The sequence below is a fragment of the Photinus pyralis genome, unplaced genomic scaffold (assembly GCF_008802855.1).
Source record: "Photinus pyralis isolate 1611_PpyrPB1 unplaced genomic scaffold, Ppyr1.3 Ppyr1.4_LG6, whole genome shotgun sequence".
NCBI classification, from domain to species: Eukaryota; Metazoa; Arthropoda; class Insecta; order Coleoptera; family Lampyridae; genus Photinus; species Photinus pyralis.
The window spans coordinates 41,822,252-41,848,227 of NW_022170663.1; the positions used below are offsets into that span (position 1 = coordinate 41,822,252).

Below are 25,976 nucleotides of genomic sequence, written 5' to 3' on the forward strand. Positions count from 1 at the left end.
GATTATATGATGACATTGAATTAATCGTTTCTGTTTGAATTACACGGTTTCCTTCCCCGAACGCAGCTACATGCAGATCCAGATCCCAACGTTGAAGTCCTCATGCGATACAGTATAACAAAAACTCCTTCCAAAGAATCCTTCCGGAACAAAAACCGCTACAAATAAACCTCACATGTAACATCGAAACAATCAGACACCAATTCTGAATAATACTTACCTTCAGGAAAAAGCGTATGACTCAAATTAAACTAGCTAAGCCCGACTTTGTTGCAAGTGACTCCGATAACCAAAAAAATTACCGCATGGCCCCAAAATCGACCATATCGATGTAGTCAACCTTCCGTCAAACGGCAGCCAGACAATCACCGATCTGCTTTCTGCAAGCCAAACCAAACGGATGCCCCGATTTTTAACCAAATTCCATCAAGCAACAACTTTCAACCAAATTCCGCTACAGAAAGATATCGAATCGTGCAAATTCCGAAAACTCACGAAGGCAAAAATCATACGTGACCAAAAACCCTACACCTTAAAATCGCAATCCAATCCGTCCAGCCGTTTAGTTTAGGAGTCACAAATGCACGTACAAACATAAACAATACGCAATTACAAACAATTCTAAAAATAATAACACTACAGAAATACAAATTCAAGTGAAATAAACTATTTCTGTGCTGATTCGTAAATCAATCCCCAATAAATTGAAACACTTTTCGTATACAGACTGAATCAAATTCGAGGGCCACCATGGGGATCTCGGAAACTGTAAAAGAGGTAGTTTAAATTTGGCAAACAATTCCTAGGTCGAACTGTAAAATTTTCTGCCAGTCTGTAATGTGTGATTACAATAATCCGATTAGGGAGGTACTGTAAATTCAAGGTCGTTAGCGTTTCCGCTTTTCATCGATGATAGAATTTCGGCTCTCTAGCTTCCACGATTTATTAATCGCCGTTGATAATAATAACTAGGGAAAATGTGGTACAGCCTTTCGAATAAATGAAGGGAAAGGAAGAGGCATAAGAAAGGAGTGGTGCGACAGAGAGTGTACATAAGAATGAAACAGGTACAGAACAATATTGTAGAAAGGAAAAGAAAGAGAGGTGTAGAAAAAGACAGAAAAAAAGAATCGAAGAAAAAAAAAAGTGAAGAAAGAGATAAAGTACGAAGAATAAGTCAGGGAAATAAAAACAGAAAAGGGTTGTTGGAAGACGGTGTCTCACGTCATAAAAGGAAAAAAACGTTGTAGAAAAATTGAACAACCTCAAGGACTTTAAAAGGAAGGCTCTTGGAAACTATTTGTGACTCCTGAAAACGTATGGGAACTTTTGTTAGATCCGTAAATTATTAGACCTTTAACGTTCTATAAAAGCTCTTAAAGCTTCTTCAAGAAAAATATCGTAGGCACTTGCAAAGCGTATGAAGGATTCTCAACGACCTTTAAAAACGTGTAAGAACGATAGAGTTGATTAGAGAAAAAGACCTTCAAGTTTTAGTAACTTCGAAACATTTGTCGACTTTAGAAACCCGTAAAGGTTTCCTTTAAGGCTCTTGAACGCTTCAAAAGCTTATCTCTTAAGTTTTAAAAAAGAACATTTTCTGGAAGACTCTAAGGCTTTTGGAAACGCTTGAAGACTTTCTCTACGTTTTTCTTCGGCGATTCGGATATTGTACACCTTTGAAGATTATATTAAAATCTGGGTATGAGTTAGGGAAGGTTTCTGGGAGGGACGCCGCCGCCGTCACTCATATCGATTGTTAACTGTTCTTCACAAACCGTTGAGTCATTGGACAAAATGGAAACTCTTAACCATTCAAGGCAACCCGATGTCTAATGCACTTTCGAACTGTGTACACTCATGTACAGGTTCTTAAATGATTGTTCAAGATTTAGATATTAATTTGAAAACCCTTAGGACTCTAGAAAGTTCTCAGAAGCTTATTAGAACTTTAAAAGAAACTAAAAGCATGGAAATGATTGATACTTTTGGTGAGAGAAGGCTATTAAATACTGTTAAAGCACAAAAATCTCTTTTAAAGGCTCTAAAACACCAATACAGTGTATTTGAGTGTTTGGATGTTCAAAAAGCTCCTCTTGATGACTTTTGATGTTTGTTGATGACTTCTAGAAACTAAAAGCCCATAGACGGCTCTTAGAGGCAAGAAAAAGTTCAAAAGTTACTGAAGGCACGTTGAAAACCGAAGAAAAACTATTAAAGAAAGAGAAGAAAGTTTGTTGCAGTGATTTTATAAATGGATCAAAATATCTCAGTCAGTATTTAGACGAGGAATACCCCCAGGAGCAAGAGAGAGATTCAATGTTCATTTGGTCATAAAATCTTCGTGTAGTGGGGGATGTTCCATACCCCCCACACCCCCCGGTAGTATGTTCTCCTCCCAAACGGTCAGCCATAGGGACACTTCCAAAAATGATGATGTTAGGTGGCAAGGAAGGAAAGGGACTTAAGGCCCATTTCGTCATAAAACCTTCGTGTATTGGGGGGTATTCCATACTCCCAGGCCCCCCGGTTATATGTGCTCCCCCAAAACGTTCTGCTATAAGGACCTCTTGCAAAAATCATGATGTTAAGTGCTAAGGGTACTAAACATGATGGGAAAAAACATGAAATCGGGGGGGGGTCCGGGGGTATGGAATACCCCCTAGGGGAAGGAAAGGGATTTAAAGTCTATTTTTTGTTCAATTCCGAACCGCTTCATTCATTCTTTTTGTTTCAGTTTTCTTTCTATTTGTTTTCCCTAAAATTGTCCTCAAACTTCGTTTACACTCCCCCTAAGCGTCTATAAATTTACCCATAACCCTTCTCAAGTTTCTGCTTACCTTCAGCCAAGTTCTCCAAAAATCCCATCAAGTCTCTTTACATTGTTCCTCTTTAATCGTGGTCATGCAATCTTCAGTTCCCTTCAAATTTTCCTCATTACCGTAATTTGACTGAACTAATTAAGGTACTTTTGATTTTCCAATTAGTTGGAATTCAAAAATTCAATTCCAAAATTTTAGATCAGAAAAACGAGCCTAATGAACCTCCCTCACTCCCAGAGGTAGGTACCTAAGTCTAATGTGCAATAAAAGTTTTCCTATGAGCATCAAATTAATTCATTAGGGGATGAAATTTAAAGGTTGTTTATCTGAGAGCTATAACCTTCCTGTTTGAATCGTATACTAATGTCTAATGTAGCTACCTAAAGCTATAAACAGAATTGGTGTGGTGTGCTCTAAACACTTCAATGTCTGGCTTTTACCCCAACTATAAATGTAAAAATAAAGCTTCTGTCTACGTTTCAGTTAAATCAAACCTTACTTACTCACGACGTAATATTATTTCTTCTTTTCATTCGTGTATTCATTATTGCTGTTGTGCTCATTTAAGTGGATGTTTGTTCATTTCATTTTTGAGATTAGCACAATTTCAACACTAACATTTGTATGTTGTGAAAGGAATTATGTCAGGGACAGTCGTAGTTTATTTATTTCTCCCTGTCATCTGCACTTTTAGTATTTTCCTAGGGGCTGCAAATATGATGTTCGCTGAACAGTGAACACCCCTATTTATTCAAGCGAACGTCACTGATGCGAAGTACAATTTGTAATTCAGTAGTAAATCCAGTATCCGGTTGTTAAACTCATTCATTATTTTCTCAGACATTTAACGAGCATTTTTGGTCGATAAATATACGTTTCTTTATGGTCAGTTTCCGGCGTTTGCTAAATTGTGACCCCGAATTTGCGATTTGTAAACCACATTTTTGATTCGGCTTCTAGTTAGCTATAAACTATTTTTGTATCAATTATCCACGTACATCTGGAAGTGAAATGAATTCTTGTAAGAAACGGTCAATAGTAAGTTGTTAGTGTATCAGTGTATCAAAAAAGTAATATAGGCGTCATGTGCCCTTTTTGGGTCAAAATTTGAAAATTTTCGTTCGCTCAATAGATACGAGGGAAAATAAACACAAATTGAATTTCTGAATTTGTTTTTTATTACAAAAAGTTTGTTTATAATGATTGTTGAATAAACTACCGTTTTGAAAATAAGTATACGCGATCAGGTACAAAAGTTATCTGACCTAACCTCATTTTTTTAACCGGAACACGGTATGCATTTTAACCTAAAAATAGCATATTAAATTATTTTTTTAAACTAGACCAGGGATGATATTCAAAAAACATTTTTAAGTATATTTTAAAAAATTGAAAAAGATTTAAATGATTTTGAAAAATACACAAAATTTCTAGGAAATTTTTTTTTTAATTTAAAAATTTTGAATCTTTAAAACAATATTGAATTTTGTTGAATTTTGAAACAAACATTTAATATGCTATCTTTTAGATTAATGTATATAGGGTGTTGAAGAATTAGGTTTAGCTCCGATAAATTTTTACCTGGCTCCGTATACTCATTTTAAAAATGGCACATTACGTAACAATCATTATAAAGAAAATCTTATAATAAATACTTTTCTCTTAAGAAAATATAGGGTCATTCTGAAATTGACATTTTTTAATTTTCCTTTGGATTTTTGAGTGAACAAAAATGTTTCAGTTTTGATTTCACCATTTTAAGTTTGGCCCAAAATTATGAAAATCGGATTAGTAAAAGTCGCTCTTTTCAAAGGTAGTATCCATTCAATCTGGTAGGTAATTAAAACTCAAGATGTTACTAAACAGTTGAACGTATATATTAAAATTTAAAACTTGAAATTCTTCTTCTGTGGTTTACAGATATCCGTATATCCGACGAATCCTAAGGATTCAATAGCGTATAGAAAAAAAAACATCCTACTGAATTTCAATATTAATATTAACTATGATCTAATGTTGAATTCCTTCTTTTTAAATAATCTTCGTGCACTATGTACACTGTTAAACCTAAATGGGAACATGTTCATCAACTGAAGCTTTGATATGCCGACAATTATACAATCCAATTCATTAGAAATATTATCCAAGTTTTATAACGTTATTTTCCTACCGATTGAAATTCCTGATTTAAATACCGTTTAACTAACTTTCTATTTGTGCTCTTATTTAGTATTCTTATACTCTCGCTATTTAAATTCTTACGCGAGAGGTTCTAGTGTTATAGGTACCTAGTTCTTTGTCTTGTTGCTAGAGTTCACGCTTTGTACTTTTCTGCACTTCATTCTATCCCTTCTTAAGTTTAGTATTGTGCGCAGTTGTATTTCTTCCTCTTCAGTGAGTTTTTTCTTCTTACCTGTGAAAAGGGATTATTGTTTGGGCAGTCACCATTTACCTTTGGAGTGGTTTCTCTTTGTTCTTGATGTCTGTGGGTGTGTTCCATTGAATCGTTGTTACGGATTTGTATTTGCATATAAACAGTACGAGGTATGTTAAACTATTACGCAAAATTCTTTTTAAGTTCTCTTTTGGATTACCTACGTTGTATTTATCTGGATATTACCTACTTCCTACGTAGTACGTCATCGCAATTTCATCTGGTTCCGCCATCTCATTACGATTGACATTGTCACGCGTTAGATGAGTTTCTACATTACCGGTTTGAGAAATTCTACCTACATTAACCATGACTTCAACTTTATACCTGGAGATGTACCCATTTGCTCTTGTTGTTACCGCGAGTATTAACAAAACCGCTTGGAGAACATTACTCTTAATCCGATATACCTGATTTTACGTACACCATTTTTTGTCGTTACCGAAGATTTGACCGTACCGATATCTACCATTTTCAGCTACGTTATTTGTTTTACTCCGAAGAAGTTGCTCATACTAGCTTATTTAAATTTTGAATTGATTAGATCAATAGAAATGTAGTTCTTTGTGCATCGTAGATTTTATAAGGATAACCCGTGGCTATGCCCGTGGTCGATCAAAATTTTGCTTTTGCTAGTGTAAAGTCATTCGGATTGCTGATTCTTATTGGGTATTAATTACGGTTTAGTACACGATTGTCATACGTCAGAATCGCTTACGCAATATTTTATGTACCTCGCTATTCACTACCCTTCTTATTTGTTTCTTTGTATTGATATCTGTTACAAATAAGTTGAACGCGCCCTTTTGATCACAAGGTTGCGACCCGAAATTCAAAGTCAAATTTTTCTACTTTCGTCGAGTCTTTGATTTAACGTTTGTTTACATACGGGTTTTCGATACAGTCTAATTGTAATTACTACTTTTGCTTGATGTTCACTTAACGATTATAGCTTTTTTTAGTTTAAAAACTGCATTGTGTTCATCATCAAAATACGCAACTCTTTGTGGTGGCCCTCGAATTTGAATCAGCCTGTATATTATAGTGTCCTGTTTGTAACGTTTTGAAACGTTTTATCAAATCACCCTCGATTGTGACAATTCATGTTTATGTCAATTATTTTATTTCTTTAGCTTATCTGAACCCTCTTTCGGTGTGTTCTCTTTTGAAATTTACTAAAGACTAAGTGGGGCCTATCTGGTTTACCACTACTACATTTCCCTTTTTCTTTATATTGCTAATGTACCCAAACCGTGATATTCACCCCGACCCACCTAGAGGTGCTATTTCGTCTGAGCTTACCGTGAACACCTTTTCCAATTAATTTTTGTTTAGTTACACACTTATCGTAATGATTTATTAACCATAATTTTACAATAAATTTAGTCTGTATTATTTGAAAATGTCGTAGATATTCAGAGATTCCTGCGTGAAGAATATATTACCCTAGGACAACCCTCCATCCTTGTTAAATACTCCTTTATGAGACATTGACAGACTCCAAACAACGTTGATATGAAAATATGAAAAATTGTAAAATTTTTCATGGTTATTTAAATAGGGGTAGTTAAGAAAGAACGTGGCCACGATTTTAAATGTTTGACCAGATATCAGTGTTGGGAATAAAAATAAAAACGTAAATTAAGTGAATTTTGGATCAATATATTTATGTTTTTACCAGGATTGTGTTATTTATTGTCTACAATCAGAAATAAAAATCAAAATTAATTCTCAAGTAAGAATGGAAAAGTAAAACATAAAAATGTTCTCGTATAGAGCTAGCCGTGGATCAATTTTCTTTTGTAGAAAAAAATTAATTTTGTGACCGGAAGGTTAGGGGTGCAACCCCCGTTACATTTTATAACGAAAAAAAAGAGAACAAACCTACAGATGTTGGGCACCTCGGCATAATCTAAAAACTAGTATTTTAACAAATGTTACTGGTAGGTTTTGACCGTCTTTTCCATAAAATATCTGAACTGTGTAGTGTACTATTAAAGTGCTACGAAACACAATCCATTAGCTACACACTTGTGAGAAATTGTAGAAATATACTAAATTCGTTTTTAATTATATTTACTATGTACAACATGCTTGTTGTAAATTCAAGTTTCCTTAATGATAATTATTCTATTCCATTAATAACCCCCGCATTTGGAAATTCTGTTAATAAACTAAAAAGGACTAACATCACAGCAAAAACACCCTCACTATCTCAAGACTTAGGTTAAACGTTGAAAGTAAGAAGTCTTAAAAGCTGAGCCATTAATTATTTTTTTTTAGGTTTCAACTAAAAACAGACTTTAATCCACCAAACCTCTTCAAAATAACTTTCCGCGTTCTTTGTACGTAAACACTTAAATCCGAGCATTAAACTAAAACCGTAAGGATGAAAATGTTTCAATTGCACTGATTTACATGTCCAAATCTATTCTTGACATTCATTCATTAATAAAATCGATAGTTATTTTTTATGCAGCATTTGGTTCGACCTCCTATACGAGTACATTAGTTCCCATAGAAACTAACTATCAGACAAAGATAATGAATTCATTAATGAAAAAAAAAATCTAAATATAAATCTTCTTTCTGTGTACAGGAATACCTACTCTGATAGATTAGCGTTTTCCTATTTGAAATGTCGACATAAAGTGTCTAAAATTATACCAACAACGTATATGTAACGAGGAAGCACGGATTTGACAACTTTATTACCCACGCAAGAGCAAGTTAATTAGCCCCATTTCCTTGCTTTAAGAAGCAATTACTTCAAAGTTCGATTTTAATTGTAAATAAAGTGTTGGTATTAAAATTGCTAGTTGCGAAAGCGCAATGGATGCAAGATGCAATGGAAATAGAATGGCAGTGTTCACCCCCTGGCTGACTGAAATGGGGGCCCAATCCTAAAAGTACAATTTTAAAAACAGTGACTTTTTTTCAATATCTTGCTCAACATTTTGTAATTCATTCCGCCATTTAGTCTTATTACTTTTCTATCTTATTTCTTCTCTCCCCTCTGTAATAATTTAATATTTGTACTTTCCACATACCTTGATTTGAATTCACCCAAAGGAATGGCATCACCGAAATGAAATACCAATTTTCCAATCAATGAAACAAAACAATCCAGATCCTATGTTTGGATCCGCTTTTTAGCATTAAGTACAATACAAAATGTGTTTCATGTAAACAATTCTCAATGGTCGATTCCTTTAGGAATATTAAAATTGCTTCAAACAAAATTTATATGCAAATTCCTAAAAATAAACGCCCATTACTTTAAACAAATCAAAAGATTTAAAATAATTTACAGTAATTGATGTGATTAGAACAAATTTTTCAATCAATGAAACAAAAGAACCCAAATTCTTTGTTTGGATTCGTTTTTTAGCATTAAGTACAATACAACATCTGTTTCATGTAAACAATTCTCACGGGTCGATTCCTTTAGGAATATTAAAACTGTTTCAAACAAAATTAATATGCAAATTCTTAAAAATGAACGACCACTACTTTAAACAAATCAAAAGATTTAAAATAATTTACAGTCATTGACGTGAGTAATAGTCCCTTCCGGTAACATTGATCTTATCTCTCCTTGGAAAATGCTGCGCTGTTTAGAAAAATGGAAACAAATAGTTTCGATAGTACAGTAGACTTTTTTCACCACTTTGGTAACGTTATCTTCGTAATGAATGAATTCTCATTTCATTCCTCCAATTAGTCTTATTATTGCTCTTTGCTCTCGTCCTATTTTCTATCTTATTTTTTCTCTCCCCTCTTTCAACTACGAGATATTTGTACTTTCCACATACTTTGATTTGAATTCAACCAAATGAAATGAAATACAAATTTTCCAATCAATGAAACAAAACAATCCAATTCTATGTTTGGATCCGCTTTTAGCATTAAGTACAATACAAAATCTGTTTCATGTAAACAATTCTCGCTGGTCGACTCCTTTAGGAATATTAAATCTGTTTTAAACAAAATTAACATGCAAATTCCTAAAAATAAACGACCATTACTTTAAACAAATCAAAAGGTTTAAAATAATTTACAGTCATTGATGTGAGTAATATTCCCTTCCGGTAATAAATTGATCTTATCTCTTCTTGGAAAATGCTGCGCTGCGCTGTTTAGAAAAATGGAAACAACTCGTTTCGATAGTACAGTAGACTTTTTTCACCACTTTGGTAACGTTATCTTCGTGATGAATGCAAGGTTTAGTAGAAATAAGTTCGCATGAATCGCGAATCCAATTAAACTGGCTTCAAATTGGCGAAATTGATGCTCGACATCAAGCTATATTATTATTTCAAACCGATTCAACGCAGGGAATCTATTAAAATTTAGCTTCATCTGAATTGTGAGTAACTCGCAGTTAGATCAGGTTCAACAATTATTCATACGCTCCATTGTATTCCAGAATGGGGCAGTAAATCATGTTGACGGAAACCTGCGACTTACCTGCACGCAGTATATTTCCAGCGTCCTGCAAAGATCCTATATTATTTATAGCAAATATAATTTATTACTCCTTCTCATTCTTATAAGTGGTGAATTCTTTGAAAACGAGTATTGGGCTTTAAAATTAATGAGCCAGCGATTAGTATGTTAACAACACAGCAAACATATGAAATTGTTCTCTCAATGGTTTTAATTGTAGTTTATGAAGCTCAAGTTAATCTCATTTATTATCCTCATTATTACGATACTGTTTATGACCCTGTACAAAACAAGCATATAGAATAAGGATCAGTATTTCCGAAGGCTATAACGACACAAGCAAATAATTTGACATGTGAACTCTTATCTAGGTTCTAATTTCTAATTTGGGCTCGATTAATCACAAAACTAGTACAGATGAGATAAATTCATTCGACATAAATCAATCAAAAAGACTGAAAAAAAAATATGCACTCAGGGCCAGAGGACAAATGCCACGGACAAGCGATCGATTGAACTATCTTAATTACCTTAAACTGTTTCTGTCTCATATGCGATAACTGCCCCATAAACACAACACTCCGACTAACTTCTTAGTAAACGTAAAACACGCTTCCGCTTAACTCGACATATAACGTTCACTTCAACGACGTATTAGTTAAATCTCTTATCGCACTATCTAACTTTCTTCTACAAAACTTTGCAATTAAACACGACTGACTGTCTTCGCAAAAAAACTTTGATAACGCCAGATTGCTAAACCCAAACAACGCCCACCAAACAAAAAGCCCGAATCTATGTCTTCTTCTGCTATTTAAAACATTTTGTCATTTCCAACTGCGTCTTCCACTGAATTCTTTCGGCGAAAAAACATCTGCTTATCTCAAATTAATTAGATTTTACGCAGCGATACCGAAACTTCTTATCGAATCAATAATAACACAAAACAATTATTTCCAAATGTCCCCTATCTTTTAAACACGTCATTTAAATTTACAAGTACAAATAATAATAATAATAATACTGGATTTTATTGATTAGGAAAAAAAATGGTTCCTACACCATAACCAATAGGTTCAGGGTCAGATAAACCAGTAGGTTACCTGTTCTTCCCCCTGTACCCCTAGACACATAAAGAATATATTTATACACATAAATTGTACGAAATAAAACAATTAGCAGTTCAATTTTGATTGAAAACAAGCACAAATCTACTAAGTAACTACCTACAAACAAAGGAAAGACAAACAAAAACAAAAAAACAAAACAATAATAAAATTATGTTAAATTATGTTAAATTTCGCTCTCTGATTAATAATTTTTTAATTTAAAAGCATTAATCGATTATTTAAACAAAATTTAAACATCAAATAATTCTGATATATAACCTCATTGATCTCGAATTCAAATGATATGATCAACATTGTGTTCAATCGCAAACAACAACCAACATTTAACGGTAAAAATAATTGAAATGGATCATACAGGGTGACCCATCTTTACTGTAGGTGTTGGGAGCAGCCCTGCTTGGCTGGAAACTAATTTCTGATATTTTCTGCATAACAGTAAAGTGATCTTTGAGGACGAGATATGTAAAAATGTTATTAACAAAAGTTATGAATGAAAAACTGAGTAAACGGACAAAATGTCTCTTTGATTTTTTAATGTTTTTATTTTTTAACTGGATTTATTGAGGGTATCCTAAAAAATTACTGCTGGGTACAATGGTATACTGGTCACTACACTACTCAACAGACACCTACCTCCCTAAAGTCCGTTTCAGATGTCCGTGCAGTAAAGGAATGTGCATATAGCGAAAAATTTTAAAAAGCCGCAACGCAATTTCCTTTTGAAAACCAGTATTTAAAAGCGGACAAATAGGAAAAGTACGCTCCATAGCAATAGGGATTTGAAAGGATGGCCTAGAGACAATAGTTAATGAGCTTATAATGGTTTTATTTACACGTTTAAAATGTTCATGGGCGTGCAAATGGGTAAAACAATTGCTCATGCACATTAAGTACAAATTATTAAGAATGCGTTCCAAAAATATATGCAATTAAACCAAGTGTAATTACCATGTATAATCATTAAACATTAAAATGTATATAGATATCATATTAATAGAAACGTATTAGATCCTAGCTGAAACCCTAAAGTATGTTGAAATGGTGCGCTACTGGAAAATAGCCGCAGGCGCATTCCTTTACTGCACGGACATCTGAAACGGACTATAGTTTTCTTTTTTTAATTTTCTAAGGGCGCGACTGGGTTCCGACACAACAATGCAATCCTAACATTCGTTTAATTAAAACTCTTACAAACTTGAAAAAGCCGATTGCAATGAAATGACTACTCAAAGTTGGAATAAAATCGGAAATAACATTCGGATAAAATAAAATTCTACCCGGATTTCGAATTGGGATTCAAATTGACACATAATTCTCACAATTTTCTCGTTGATTTCCATTTCCATATTTCCCTCTCTGTCTATCAATACACCTAAATACATGAACGTTTGGACTATCTTCTATCTTGCTTTGATCTATTACTATGTCAATGTTCTTGTTCTTCTTACTTATCACCATTACCTTTTGTTTTATTCGTGTTTATTTTCATGTTTTTGTTTAATTCTTCTTCCCATATCTGTAGGTTATCTTGTCGGTCCTTCTCATTTGCTGCACAAATCATTACGCCGCCGTCCGCCAAGGCACATTTTGGTCCTGGTTGCTGTTGCTTTAATGATATCGTCCATTGTTAGTAGAAACAGTGTTGGACTCAGTATCCCTCCTTGCCTTAAACCTTCGCTTATTTGAAATATTATCGTTATAACCCCTTTATTCCTTCTAATTAATTTTGCACACTTTTGTTCCAAATTCATTGTTTCCCATTGTTCTGAACCTTTCTCTGCCTTTTTAGCGCATTTCCACAAAAATAAAAAAAAAACGCGCTATTGTGGCCACTTTGTCCGTCCGTCCGTCCGTCCGTCCATCCGCTCGTTTTGCGACGCTACTAGTTCTTTATCTTAAGAGCTATTGTTCTACTTTTTTCGCTATTTGGTTCGTTATGGTGTCGAGTCTTGTACCAAGGAAGGAATTTTTTCTGTACCGCTTACAAAAAAAGTTATTGTAAAAAAACAAAAAAACCGTTTTTTACATGTTCCATAATTTTACACTTTTGCCGTTTATTAACGATCCTAGAGATCGTTTATAATTTTGCATTGCTATCTGTCGCCTGCCGGTTGGTCTCTCCGTCTGTTCCTTTGTCTGTCTGTCCATCTATCTGTCCGTGTGAACGATAACTTTGTTTAGAAATGTTCGATCGCTTTTACATCTCCGTTAGTTATGAACTGAATTGCATGAAATTCAATATGGGCATAGCTTTAGCCGTATAATACGCAATGCCAAAAGTTGAATCGAATCGATTCAAAATTCACAGTGCCTTTTCGCATCTCGACCATTTATAAACCGAATTGCAAACTTTTTTACTTATAAAAGTATTTGAATGAAATTTGATACATAGGCACTTGGGATAAAGGAAAATCAAACGCCAGCTTCAAAATTTGGCTTTGCGCATGCGCAGTGCCAACTTTTTATCTATGGTACCATTTAAGTGAAATTTGATACTTAGGCACTTGGAACAAAGGAAAATCTAACATTAGTTTTAAAATTTAGGTTTGCGCATGCGCAGTTCCAACTTTCTTATTTAGAAAAGCATTGAAATGAAATTCTTCTCATAAACTGAAATTGAAGTAGCACGTCAAAAATGGATTGTCCATGTGCAACGCTATCTTTCATATTTGTGGCCGGATTTTTACGATTTTAACAGAAGTTGCATCTTACAAATGGGAAATGAATGCAGGTGGAAATGCGCTTTATGTAAATCGTTTACGATTACTTTTTAACTTGTTTTCAATTTTTTCTCTAAATTTCATAGATATTTTTTGACAGTTTTTCATAGTTTTCTTTCTTCTTCCGCTCTTTTCCTGATTTGCTTGTCTATGTACTCTTTCTTTTCTTGTTAGGTCGTTATTTATGAATACCTTCTCTTCTCCCATATTTCTCAGCTTTATAATATTTTGCAATATCTTTACTTTACGTACTTTTAGGTACTTTTCTATACGTTAAGCTCCATTTACTTACAAATTTCGTTGGAAAAACGATTTGATTCGATGGTGTATTTGCAAAATAATACCAGAAGGTAGGTGGATGGGATTTAGGGAGAGGGCGTGACTGGCTCTTATGGTCGAGATTAAGTTGATAAAACAAAATCTTTATCGATTTACAAATTTCGTCGGAAAAACGTCAAAACACTTTGATTTCGTGGGGAGGAACTAAATTTCATACCACCTTTTTTTGGTTAAGGTCGAGATTAAGTTGATACAGAAATAAACGATCTAGAATATGGCTAATAAAATAATAAATTGAAGGTGAAATGAAGAATAACTGTCTTTTTATAATCGAAGCTTTTTGACACGACGACATTTCAGCTATCATGGTTTTACTGCATGCCCGAAGATCATTTGATATTTAACATGGAAGAATTCCCCAGTATCGTTATTAATGTAATCTGACTTTAGTTCTCTTATAACGTCCAAGGAGGCTACTCCAAATTCTATGGGCAGTTCCATAGGCGCATGCGAAATGATGTACTCTAAAAATAAGAACGATACCATGTGGATCTCCATGCCGGTATCTCACCTGGAAATAGTTGGAAAGGTAACATCATTTCCTTCGCCTCAATGGTCAAGTGCGCGACATTAAAACCAGCGTTCAGCAAATACTTTTCAAGTTCCTCCTTTGGATTGGAGGAAAATTGGAATGGGCATACGAAGTTTTCGTAGTCTACCAAGTACTGATTCCATTTCTCAACACGAGACATCGCGTTGCCTACTTCGAACAAATTACACTGTACGGTACAAGTAAAGATGAAATCGCCGCCAGGTTTCAGGAGCTTGTAAATATTCTTCAGCGCAATGCTACAAAAATTATCGCAATCTAATTCCGCCCATTCTCTTACTTACTCTTGCTCTTTAATGAACGGAAGACAGTAAAAGGAAAAAATATGGTCGTAGTATTCTCCATTAGTGATAGTATCATAGACAATGTCCATCTGTTCAAAAACAATCCTTCGCCCGTAGTGCTGTCTGGCGTACTCGACGGTTCCTGCGAATTTATCTACACCAATGACGACCTTTGTCGACTTGGGCAAGATTGGCAAGAGAAAATCGTGGGTGACATTTCCCGTTCCGCAACCGATATCCAGCACGTTGCAGTTGTCCTTCCACTTCACCATTTCGCGAACTCGATCCATAACTTGTTGCGCATCCCTTTGGGCGATTACGCTCGATTTTTGAAATAGTTCAGCTCGATACATTGTTGCAGATGACACTGTGCTTGTTAGATAAAGGTGTGGACGTTATATAAGGCTTAGGAGATAGAGATTAGAACCGGAATAAATTTCTATTAGACGTTCAAGTACAATCGTGTAATTTAATCCCGATAAGAAAAGACTGGGCGCGGTGCCCTTGGCAACAACTGAAGATTTTTTATTAATTTTCAATCGGGGTTCTCAAAATTTTCAACGTACACAAATATTCCCTAAATTCTTAACATTTTTAAATCCCGATAAGCTGATATAACCCAGTAAGAAACGATCCTGGTGTTTTTGGAACCGTCCGGATGCATCTTAGCTGATGATAGTCATTTCAAACAATGTTGTAGATTAAGAAATGATACATGTCATTTTTATTATTATTTGTTATTATTGTTGAAAAATGTTTGGCTCGAATCTTTGCAACAAAGCACTCTTTCAAAAATTATCAAAAGATAAAATATGCTTAGTATAGACCAAGGGATTACGTCTTTAATTTTTGCCATATGTTTAATAAACACACTGTATAATTTATTTCAGGCAAAGCAATACGATGGGCTGTAAGAAGGCTCGAGGCTAGAGGACAAATACCACGCAACAAGCGATCGATTGGAAAAAATTAAATTTAGATAAAGTTTTAAATACCTTACAATTAATAATCCGGTCAACTGGCATTTTCAGACGCACTAACACAAAACACTCTTCTTTTTATTTTGTTTATTTTTGCGTTATTCTTGATTTCAACGACACTGACTTAGATAATATTTTAGACGATTTGATGGTGGAAAAACTTCGCTGAAACGGGTAACTTGTAAAACATTAAAGAAAAGTGTCTTGATGCGATCCGATAGATAGACACAAACTCGGAGTACTTCTCGGTATAAGTAACACGACGCTTGAGCTTAACTTAAATTATAACATTCGCTTTTATAACGACGCATTAAGAAAATCTCTTAGAGCACACAACTAACTCTCTTCTATTGAAACTTTACCCAGACTGACTATCTTTCAAAAACGTACTCGATTACGGCTAACTGCCATACACTAAAAATACGCCCATCAAAAATCCTTGTTTAATGTCCACTTCGCTTATTTAAAACGTTCTTCCCTTTTATTCCTTCGCTACGCCTTCTTTGTAAAAATTACAGCGGGTCTTTGAATAAACTGCGTTTCTGTGTTTACTTAACGCGCACATCTGCTTGTCTACAATTTAATTAGCTTTAACTCAGCGATAACGAACTCCTTATCGCAATGACCGGAGAGAAACTTTTACAGAACGCAATGCAATTGTTTCCAGATGATTAAACCTAATATTCTAACACCCAATTTACTTTGCAATTAAAAATAAAAATAACAGGGCAATTATTTTAAAAAAAAGTAAACATCTAATAATTATGATACACGGCATTAACCTCGCATTGGAATACTACGATCGAATTTGTGTTTAATCTCCAATTAGCGACCAGACCATTTGAATTGAAATTTACATTATACAGGGTGATCCATCCTCCATCATAATAAAAAAGTCCGCATGACGTAGTTTACACAACGGTCTAATGTTGCATACATGCAATAGAATGTACAAATTTTGTTGTTTTGCTGTTTTCGGAAATTCCGATTCAGAAAATTGAATTGTTGAGAATGTATATTAAAAGTTTTGGAATCGAGTGAAAACCGTTCCTATACTCGCGCGATTTTTCGGAAGCGGACTTTTTGGAAATGGGAGGAGCACAATGGACCCGATTTTTGGTACATTGTTGAAAATATACCAAATAATAAATGTGAAATTATTCGCTTCATTCTACGTAGTTCAACACATCTTTGAAATTAATTTTTTGAGAGTGAGCTCTAAATTAAAAAGCCGTATATTGCTAAACAAAGAATTAAAATCCCCTTCAAACAAAGTCCCGCACGATCCCCATTATAATTTAAAGCTTTCGAAGAAGTCGACTCCTGCCAAGATGAATTTTTTCCATACATATGGACCGCCCTGTATACAAACTTGTTAAGCATTTTAAAAAAATGCAGCAACTTTGTTAACACTGGTTTTGGTTGCTGACAGAAAATGCTCCACGTGAAGATGGCGCACTTGAAATAAATAAATGTCAAGAGGCATGAGTCTAAATTCAAAAATTGCTTTTTGGAATTTCCAAAAAAAACCTCAGTTGAACTTTTTAAAGGAATGAAAACGATGTCTGTACTTCATATGCCCTGTTCGTAGATCAGCCGGAAATTTACCTTCAGGCAATTTCTGGTTTCTAAAAGGAATCTGTTTGCTACTGCATATTTCGTGTTCTATGAATAGATCAAACAATTTTTGTTTGGAAGACAATAAAGTCGTGTGACTCGTATTACAGCCATTTAAGCTTGTTGAGGTCGAAAAGGCGGAATGGGAAAATGACACATTTCTGTCGAGAAAATATTGAAGTCCGAGACCCCTTTGGGGCCGAGTACTTTAATTTCCGAGTCAAGTAGTGTCATTTTACAGACGAGTTTTGTATTTCATTTTTCCGGAAATACGATTACCATGGCTTGTTATGGTGGAAGCTTCCATTTTGGAAATATTTGACGACATTGAATTCTTATTACTTGCTGGCTATTTCATTTGCACAAAGAGAGTATACTTAGCACTTATATATTTATTAATTTATATAATAGTCATTTATTAAGTCATTGATATTCTGGTAATACTTACGGATCTCTTGTTTTATAAAACATTACATAATAAAGGCAAAAGTAAAAATAAATACAAATTCGCACAAAACATAACATAACTTTAATTTTTTTGAAAATTAATTCTTAAAGAAGGTTTAAATTATACTTCTAGTTATTCTGGCGCGCATTTGTTTTAATATACGTAATAAAAGTGTTATGGCAAAGAAAAACTATCTTTGATTTGTATTCAATTCACAGAGAAGCGTCTATGGTTGAATATTGACATTTTGACAAGAAATGGGCCTAACGTTATGGCGTTATGGTTAAAAGTTGCGCGAAAAAGACTAATTATTTTACAGTTTTGTTTTTAAGCTTACTCATCAAATTTAATGCAATTTTGAGCTACTATTACTACTATAAGAAAGAAAAGGTGTGGAGTTTGTCATAAATTACCAGACAATGTAAAATAAAAAATCAAATGAATATCGCCAAGTTAGTAAACAAGTATAAATTGTGCACAGGACAGGACAGAAAGAAAGGGCAGTAGTTGGTAGAAAATGGTTCCTTTTGTTGAGACCTTTAATTAGAATACGTAAAATTAATTTTTAACTCCCCCCTCTCAGGCCCCGTCGCTCACTCACCTCGAACGGGAAAGATAGATTGTACAAACCAATTTATTTCGATGAGACGTTTCATTAGAATACCATGAAATCCCCCCCCCCATTTTCTAAAGTTTAACTTGACACCACTAAAGCCATGCGTATGCAAAATCTGAGACCAATTGTTTGTCGTATGTAAAAGTTATGCACGTTTTACTTTCAAACAGCATCTCAGGAAATAATTCGTGGGGGGGCGCCCCTTTTAGGCGGCGAAATCGAATGGCTGTCTGGCACACCTTCAAGGTATAGACTACCTACTGCAAAAAATTCCAGGACTCTAGGAGCATTCCCCTAGAAGTAGTTCGAAACGGCAGAAGTGGATCCGGACAGACGGACGGACGGACAAAACAAATTTGGTAAATTTTTTATAGAACGCCTTCTATATTATTCAAAAATTGAATATATCTTTTCTTTCTGATTTCAAAAGTATATAATACGCTGACATTTGTTTTTATTTGTATTTATACAGGCTGATTCAAATTCGAGGGCCACCATGGGGATCTAGAGAACTGTTTAAATTTGGCAAAGTTGCGTATTTTGATGCCTAACAAAATGCAGTTTTGAAACTTAAACAATTTCGACTACTTTCGAAGGTATCCGGAAAACACCGAAATTTTGCAAAATCGTTTTTCTTTTTTACTGAAGTTATTAAAAAAAGATATTTCGAAATAAATAACACATTATTATGACCACTTTTTTTCCCTGTACAAGATGCTAGTTTCAAATTTTAAATCCGACGTTTCGTCTCCGGTTGACCATCATCAACTTTGTTTTTTCTTATGGAAGTAATTTTTACTTTTTCGGTCATTTGATTGAGAATTCAAAAGAGGGTTCAAAAATATAAACATCACATGTTTTTTAAATTATTAAAATATTTTCTTTTTTGCCTAGAAAACTTTGTCTTGGGTAGTGTACGTACGTAGTTTTTAGCGTTTTTACGAATTAATAGCGCTATTTCTTGTTAAAAAATAGCGATGTTTACATTTTTGAAATCAGAAAAAAAATTCTCTATTAAGTATGTGTCATTTATGTAAAAGTAAAAATGAGTTCCATAAGAAAAAACAAAGTTGATGGTTGACTGGAGACGAAACGTCAAACTTAAAATTTAAAAGTGGCATCTTCTAGAAGGACAAAAGTGGCCATAATAATGTATCATTTATTTCGAAATATCAGTAACCTTCATTAATAAATAAAAACGATTTTGCAAAGTTTCGGCTTTTTCTGCATATCTCCGAAAGTAGTTGGAATTTCTTCAGTTTCAAAACTGCATTTTGTTAAGCATTAAATACGAAACGAAATCCCCATGGTGGCCCTCGAATTTGAATCACCCTGAATAGTTATCATCAAATTGTTTATTTCTTATTAATTAATATATTATGGATTAGACCAACTTTACTTTGTTACTATTTATTTTCCATAAACACAATCTAACCAAAATTTACAAATGGTCATCATTACTTGCAGTAGATTTTCTGTAGTTTTTATCCAGTTTGACGATATAGAAATGGAAATATTAAAAAAAAAGGCGGTGTATGCCTAATAGATGCTAAGCAACAAAGCATAGCTCTTAAAAAATTAATTTTGGACCTTTGGTTTATTTGGAAAAATGCTTCTTCTGAACCAACAAAAAAAGGAAAAGAAGCGTTTATGGACTAAAACAAACACATTTATAATTTACATGAACATCTCTTATTCTAGGCCTACATAGTACATATACGCATATAGATACTTCTTTCTAATTTCAAAAACAATACAAGAAACGGTATAGGAAAATGTGTCATAGGTTCTTCAATTAAAAAAAAATGTGGCTAGCACAGATACCACCCGCACAACCGCGCATGCGCGATTTTGCCCTTTTATATCCCAGAATATGTGTACACTTGTTTATGCGCGAATCTTTTTTATCTTTTGAAATGGGCTATGAAAAACAAGCGTTTTTGTTTTGTTTTATTTGGAGTAATTTTTTTATAATTTCAATTGTTTATCATTTTTAACGGCCTACTAATTACTAAGAGGCTTTAAAAATCGAAAAACACTGTGTAATTATTAGAAATTGTTGAATTACAAAAAATTATGTAAAAGATAAATATCGACATCGAAATATGACAAGTTACCTTTGATTGATTGAAATTTTGAAAATTGACACAAAAGAAGTTTAATTTTACCAGTTCGGCGTATGTTAGTACATTTCATGCTTAGTAATACCGCCGAGTCACGGCCTTCTCAATTTAATGATTGCGATATTCAATTTTTACTGGACATCTACTTTTTGAAAAACGACGAATTTTAGATATCGAGTAATAAATAGTCACACTAAAATTGACCAAGGAATCGAAATATGTAATCATATACAGGGGGTTCTATTTTTAAAAAATTTAAATAACCCTGTATAACAATTGCAATTTCGTTGAAAATATTTTTAGGTTGTTGTAGCCTTAAAGGTTTTTCAACATGCCCCGACAATGAATTTTAAATATAAACGTTAATAAACCCAGACACTAATGGTTCATAGTTTTATAGATTTTGGAAAAAAGGGGTAGTTTTCACCCCTAAAAAGTGAAGAGCTCATCGGCATTAGATTTTGAAGTGAAGGGTAAATTGAACTTAATCCCAAATTTTCATGAAGATCAGTGTAAAAAGTGGGCGGTTTAGATAAAAAAATATGACAGATAGTATTCAATTTTGAGGTACGTGACGCTAATAAGCCCCCCAGGTATGATAATGAAATTGATCGAAATGGATAGAGGGCACCTTAATAACACGTTTAGAATAAAAAAATTTGCGGAAGAAGGCCTATGAATTTTCCACAATTTTAATTAAAAGTTCACATCAAGTATATTTCGTCATTCTTAAGTTGGCGAAACTGAAAAATTTTATGTGAGCTTTCTTTTTCGCTTACATACAAAGGTGACAGCAAATTTTTGTAGGAGGTTATTTTAACTTCTTCGTCTACTAAATTGAAATATGCTGGGTGTATATTAACAGAATGTAATAATAGTATATTAAGAAACAAGTGTATAATCAAGTCTTTAAAGCACGCGCAACGAGTTTAAGGGCACGGCGCGCAGCATTCTTACTTTAAATGAGACACCAAACACGAAATAAAATGACGTTCAGAACGTATGATAATGCTGTTTTTATGGAAACGACCGCGACGACAGTAAGCTTGCTATTTTTGATGTCTAAATTAAGCTTACAATGGCTTCTGATATAAAATAAGCTTTGTACTATACCCGACGATAAATAGAAACTAACCATCTCGTGAATCATCTTTGACTCAAGGGTTAAAATACCCCTTTATCGTCTTATTTAATAAATAACTATCAATTAAGTAAATTAGCACATGGAGGTATAGACGACAGGAAAATTCGTTAGTATCTGCATTACCTGTAACTGATAAAGTGGTGCACAGAAATTTACTAGAATCACTTCTACAATTTGCGCTTTAATTGCTCACGTTATGGTTAGCAAAATAAAAATAAGACTAATCAGTGATTGTATTTTAATCAGCTCCCATGGTTTTGTAAACACGTTAAGGCTAGCTGTACACTTAATAATACAAAGTCTAGTTCTATTTTATTCCTTAGAAATGCTGGTGATACCCCTATAGAGGGTAACTAAACAAATATCTGTTTATCAATGTACTGAATGTCACTCTTTTATTGTATGTATTGGTAATTTTAGCATGTCCATTACTGGCTGGATGACAAATCGAGGAAGAAAAAATGTTACACCATTTTTTCATCGACTAAAACTAAACTGCGTTCCATTATCTACAGGGTGGCAATTTGAAAACTTACCCCCTCCCCCCCAAGTCTTAGTAAATAAACGAGATATTTCAAAAAATCAAAATCTGTTTCGGTAATTCGGCGGGGAAATCATAATGACACAGTTGGCGACGCACCAACCTCCAACCCCCTGTATCCCACCAACCCCAACTTATAAATCTTAAATAATGACCCCCCCCCCCCCCCATTATCGTGCAAATCAAAGAATAAACTAATATAATACATTTTCTGAAGTTGGCTTTTATTTCAATAAATGTTCAAAATGGTTTCCGTTATTGGTAAGACAGTAGTATAATCTATTCTCAAACTCTTGTCGAACCTTTTCAAATGTTGGTTTTGCAATATTTCGACATTCTTGAATTATTTTCTGTCTTCGTTCGTCTATGTTCGCCGGTTGCGTTTTAAATACGACAGATTTCAAATGTATCATTTTAGTTTATTTTTTGATTTGCACGATAATTACTAACCTAAATATAATTCTATGTGGTATGGTTGGAAAGCATATTTTCAGAGCTTTCCAACGACGTGGAGGGGCACTATTTAAGATTTAAAAGTTGGGGTGGCTGGGGCGCAGGGAGTTGGAGGGGGTGCGTCGCCAACTATGTCATTGTGATTCCCTCCCCAAATTACCGAAACGGATTTTGATTTCTTAAAATATCTCGTTTATTTACTAAGACAAGGGGGAGGGGGGTAAGTTTTCAAATTGTCATCCTGTACAACAGTTAAGTCATGTAACCCCGTTCGTGTGAAACGCTCCCCAAAACTTTTCAATTGTTTCGTCCGCAGCAGTAATTGTGTTCATTATAAATGCGTCCGGTTATTTTGAATACGAATATTATTATGATTCCTAAAGGGATGGTCCCAGAAAATCACAATTTTTGAAAGAATACTGTTTTTCCATAGGAGGCGACATTCTGAGTGCCTACTTTTAGGGCCAAGCGGGATATTCGGGGTGCGGATCATCCGGTGCTCAAAGGCAAATTAATATAACTACAATTTTAACCCATTTTTAACGCGGGCATGCCCAAAAGTCGACGATTAATCGTAAATCATTTAGTTGAAATTGTCAGCCGAAAGATCAAACTTTTGGAGTTGCAGGTATGCCAAATGTTGGTGTTTCATTGATCCTTAAGGGGCGTTTAAGAGATGTTAAACACTTTGAAGAGATTTACGAATATTTAAGCATTCATGAGTTGTTTTTCCTCAAAATGTTTTCATTTCTACAGCATCTAAATCCCTTAACAGGCCTTTAAAATCCATGGAAGAGCTTTTAATGATATTTATAAGAACTTAATACCGGAAAGTTGAAGACCCTTTAACACCTTTTACGACCTATAAGAGTATCCAAGTGACTGGTTCTGGCCTACTTTTTATACAGAACAGTTGCTTACCAGCCTTCCTACATCGTTAACTAAAAAGGACCACCAAATGTAGGACCCCATATGATAACATTATAGCGAACATTCCAGAAATCTCGATAGATATCGAGGTGCCGTAAAAAATTAGTCATCGGTAATAAAGAACGAAGGCGAATGTGACGTAATCTTCTTTAAATTGGGCACAGTTGTGTATTTTGCTTAACAAAATGCAGTTTTAAAACTGAAAAAATTCCGACTACTTTCGGAGATATGCGGAATAAAACGAAATTATTTTTGCTGAAGTTATTTAAGAAGATATTTTAAAATAAATGACACATTATCATAGCCACTTTTTCCCTCTGAAAGATGTTAGCTTTCAATTTTAAGTCTGACGTTTCGTCTCCAGTTAACCATCATCAACTTTGTTTTTTCTTATGGAAGCCATTTTTACTTTATGTGTCATTTGATAGAGCATTTTTATGTGATTTGCGATTCGGTACAAGACGGGCCAAGAAGAAACTGTGGGCAACGAGTTCGTGGGAAACCTGCGTCAGAAATTAGGCGCTATCCATGATAATATTCGCCATAATAATGCAGTTGGCAAGCGACAGAATGAAATTGCAGTACACCATGAAGATCCAGCAGGTGGTTACCAACCTGGAGATCTGGTATGGCTGTATCGTCCCCAGAGGAGACGCGGACAATCCCCAAAATTACTACAGTGAGCTTGGGAAGGACCGTACACGTTGTGAAGATAATAAACGACTTAATATATCGGCTACGGAAACTACCACGAGGAAAGCCGGTGGTATAGTAGGGGATCTTCCTCGAAAATCAGCGAGAGCGAGAGTGATCAAAATTTTAACCGATGAAGGTCCACTTTGGTCCTAGGTCAATACGGTACTTCTTGCGATACCAATTCTAACCAGTTTTTTTTTAGAAAATAAGTTATACACTAAATGAAAACGTTGATAGTAATAGCTCTTAAAAAATATTTAAAAATCCGCGTAAAGAACTATTCTCAAGTCAGTTTTTCACTAATTTTCTACGGATGTAACTAGGTTACGGTTGGATTAATGCAGCTGATTTTTTTGTACAATTTTTATTATTTTGATAATGTAAAAATAACACATTTCGTCAAAATCTGAATTTCTGCACACCCCTATTTACAGAATCAAAGTGGGTATGTCCAAGGACCTACGCAAAACCGTAAGTTCAATCCTTCTATCGTAGGGTTAGCGAATAGATGCCATTTTCATTAAAAAAGAAATTCAAATTTTAGAATGAACCAATTTTTAGCCCGAAAGAGAGCCTTTTCGTAGCATTTAGATGCATTCCCAGGAAAGGAAAAACTATTTCAAAATCGATAAAGCCATTTAATTTAAAATTTTCTTGGTTTTCCTTACATGTATAAAAAGCCTGTTCATATGATACATTTAGGTATAGATAAATAATATACATAACATAAATTTATACATAAAACAGATTACTAAAGTTTTGCAACATATCCAAAAATCATATGATACTTCAGGCAACAATATTCTTTATTATCTTCTTTGGTATGTACATCATTCCACTCCCTTAAAACATCTAGGCAGGCTGACGGAAAATCTAGAGGCAACTCGATTGGCGAGTGCGAAAACATAAATGCTACAAAAAAGGGTCAGCGCTTTCAGATATTGTAATACATGCTTTTCGCTTACCGGAAGCGGACTCCGTCGGCAACATGATATCCTTTGGTTCGATGCTCAACTGTAAAACTTTAAATCCAATTTTTAACAGCATTCGTTCGAGATCAATTATGGGATCCGAGGAGAATTGGTATGGGCATAGATACTTATGATATTCCGACATGGACGGCTTCCACTTCTCGGTTCCAGCCAGAAATCGGATTGCTTCAAACAAGTTACACTTTACGAAGCAGGTGAAGAAGAAGTCACCACTTGGTTTCAACAGCCTGTAAATATTCCTTAGCGCTAGCCTAAAAGACCCAAACATTGGCAATTGGTACCCAATGGTGAAAGCTACTTACTCCTGTTCGCCTACAAAGTGCAGGCAGTAAAATGAGAAGATATGATCGAAATGCTCTTCGTAGTCCGTTCCGTGAATTTGGCAGTTAGCGATATCCATTTGTTCAAAAACAATCTTGTCGCCGTACTTTTCATTCGCATACTGTACGAATTCGGTTAATATGTCGACACCAATTATGGTATTTCTCGATTCTGGTAGAATTGGCAGAAGAACGTCGTGCGTAACGTTCCCAGTTCCACAACCGATGTCCAGCACATTGCAATGGGGCCGCCATGCCATGGTCTGTTTGATTTTTTCGATTGCGTCCCTCGCATCCCTTTGAGCGAGAAGACTGTGCGTTCGGAATGTTTGAGCTTTGTACATTATAAATTCGTGTGTGGTAACGCGGTCTTAATAGAACTAGCTTT

The 25,976-nt window shown here is 34.5% G+C and overlaps 2 protein-coding genes across 2 annotated transcripts; both read right to left on the reverse strand.

Annotated features, from left to right (window-relative positions):
• Positions 1-13,738: 13,738 nt before the first annotated feature.
• Positions 13,739-15,083, reverse strand: LOC116174953 (juvenile hormone acid O-methyltransferase-like). The gene is made up of 3 exons (XM_031492992.1): positions 14,729-15,083; positions 14,406-14,683; positions 13,739-14,358 (listed from the first exon to the last, which is right to left on the reverse strand). Exons 1-3 carry the CDS (start codon positions 15,079-15,081, stop codon positions 14,198-14,200), a joined length of 792 nt encoding a protein of 263 aa, XP_031348852.1. The 5' UTR covers positions 15,082-15,083; the 3' UTR covers positions 13,739-14,197.
• A 9,830-nt stretch (positions 15,084-24,913) lies between these two features.
• On the reverse strand, positions 24,914-25,956 carry LOC116174442 (juvenile hormone acid O-methyltransferase-like). Its single transcript, XM_031492362.1, has 3 exons — positions 25,571-25,956; positions 25,242-25,519; positions 24,914-25,188 (listed from the first exon to the last, which is right to left on the reverse strand). The coding sequence occupies exons 1-3, from the start codon at positions 25,930-25,932 to the stop codon at positions 25,028-25,030; spliced, it is 801 nt and encodes a 266-aa protein (XP_031348222.1). The 5' UTR covers positions 25,933-25,956; the 3' UTR covers positions 24,914-25,027.
• Between the last annotated feature and the right edge of the window lie 20 nt (positions 25,957-25,976).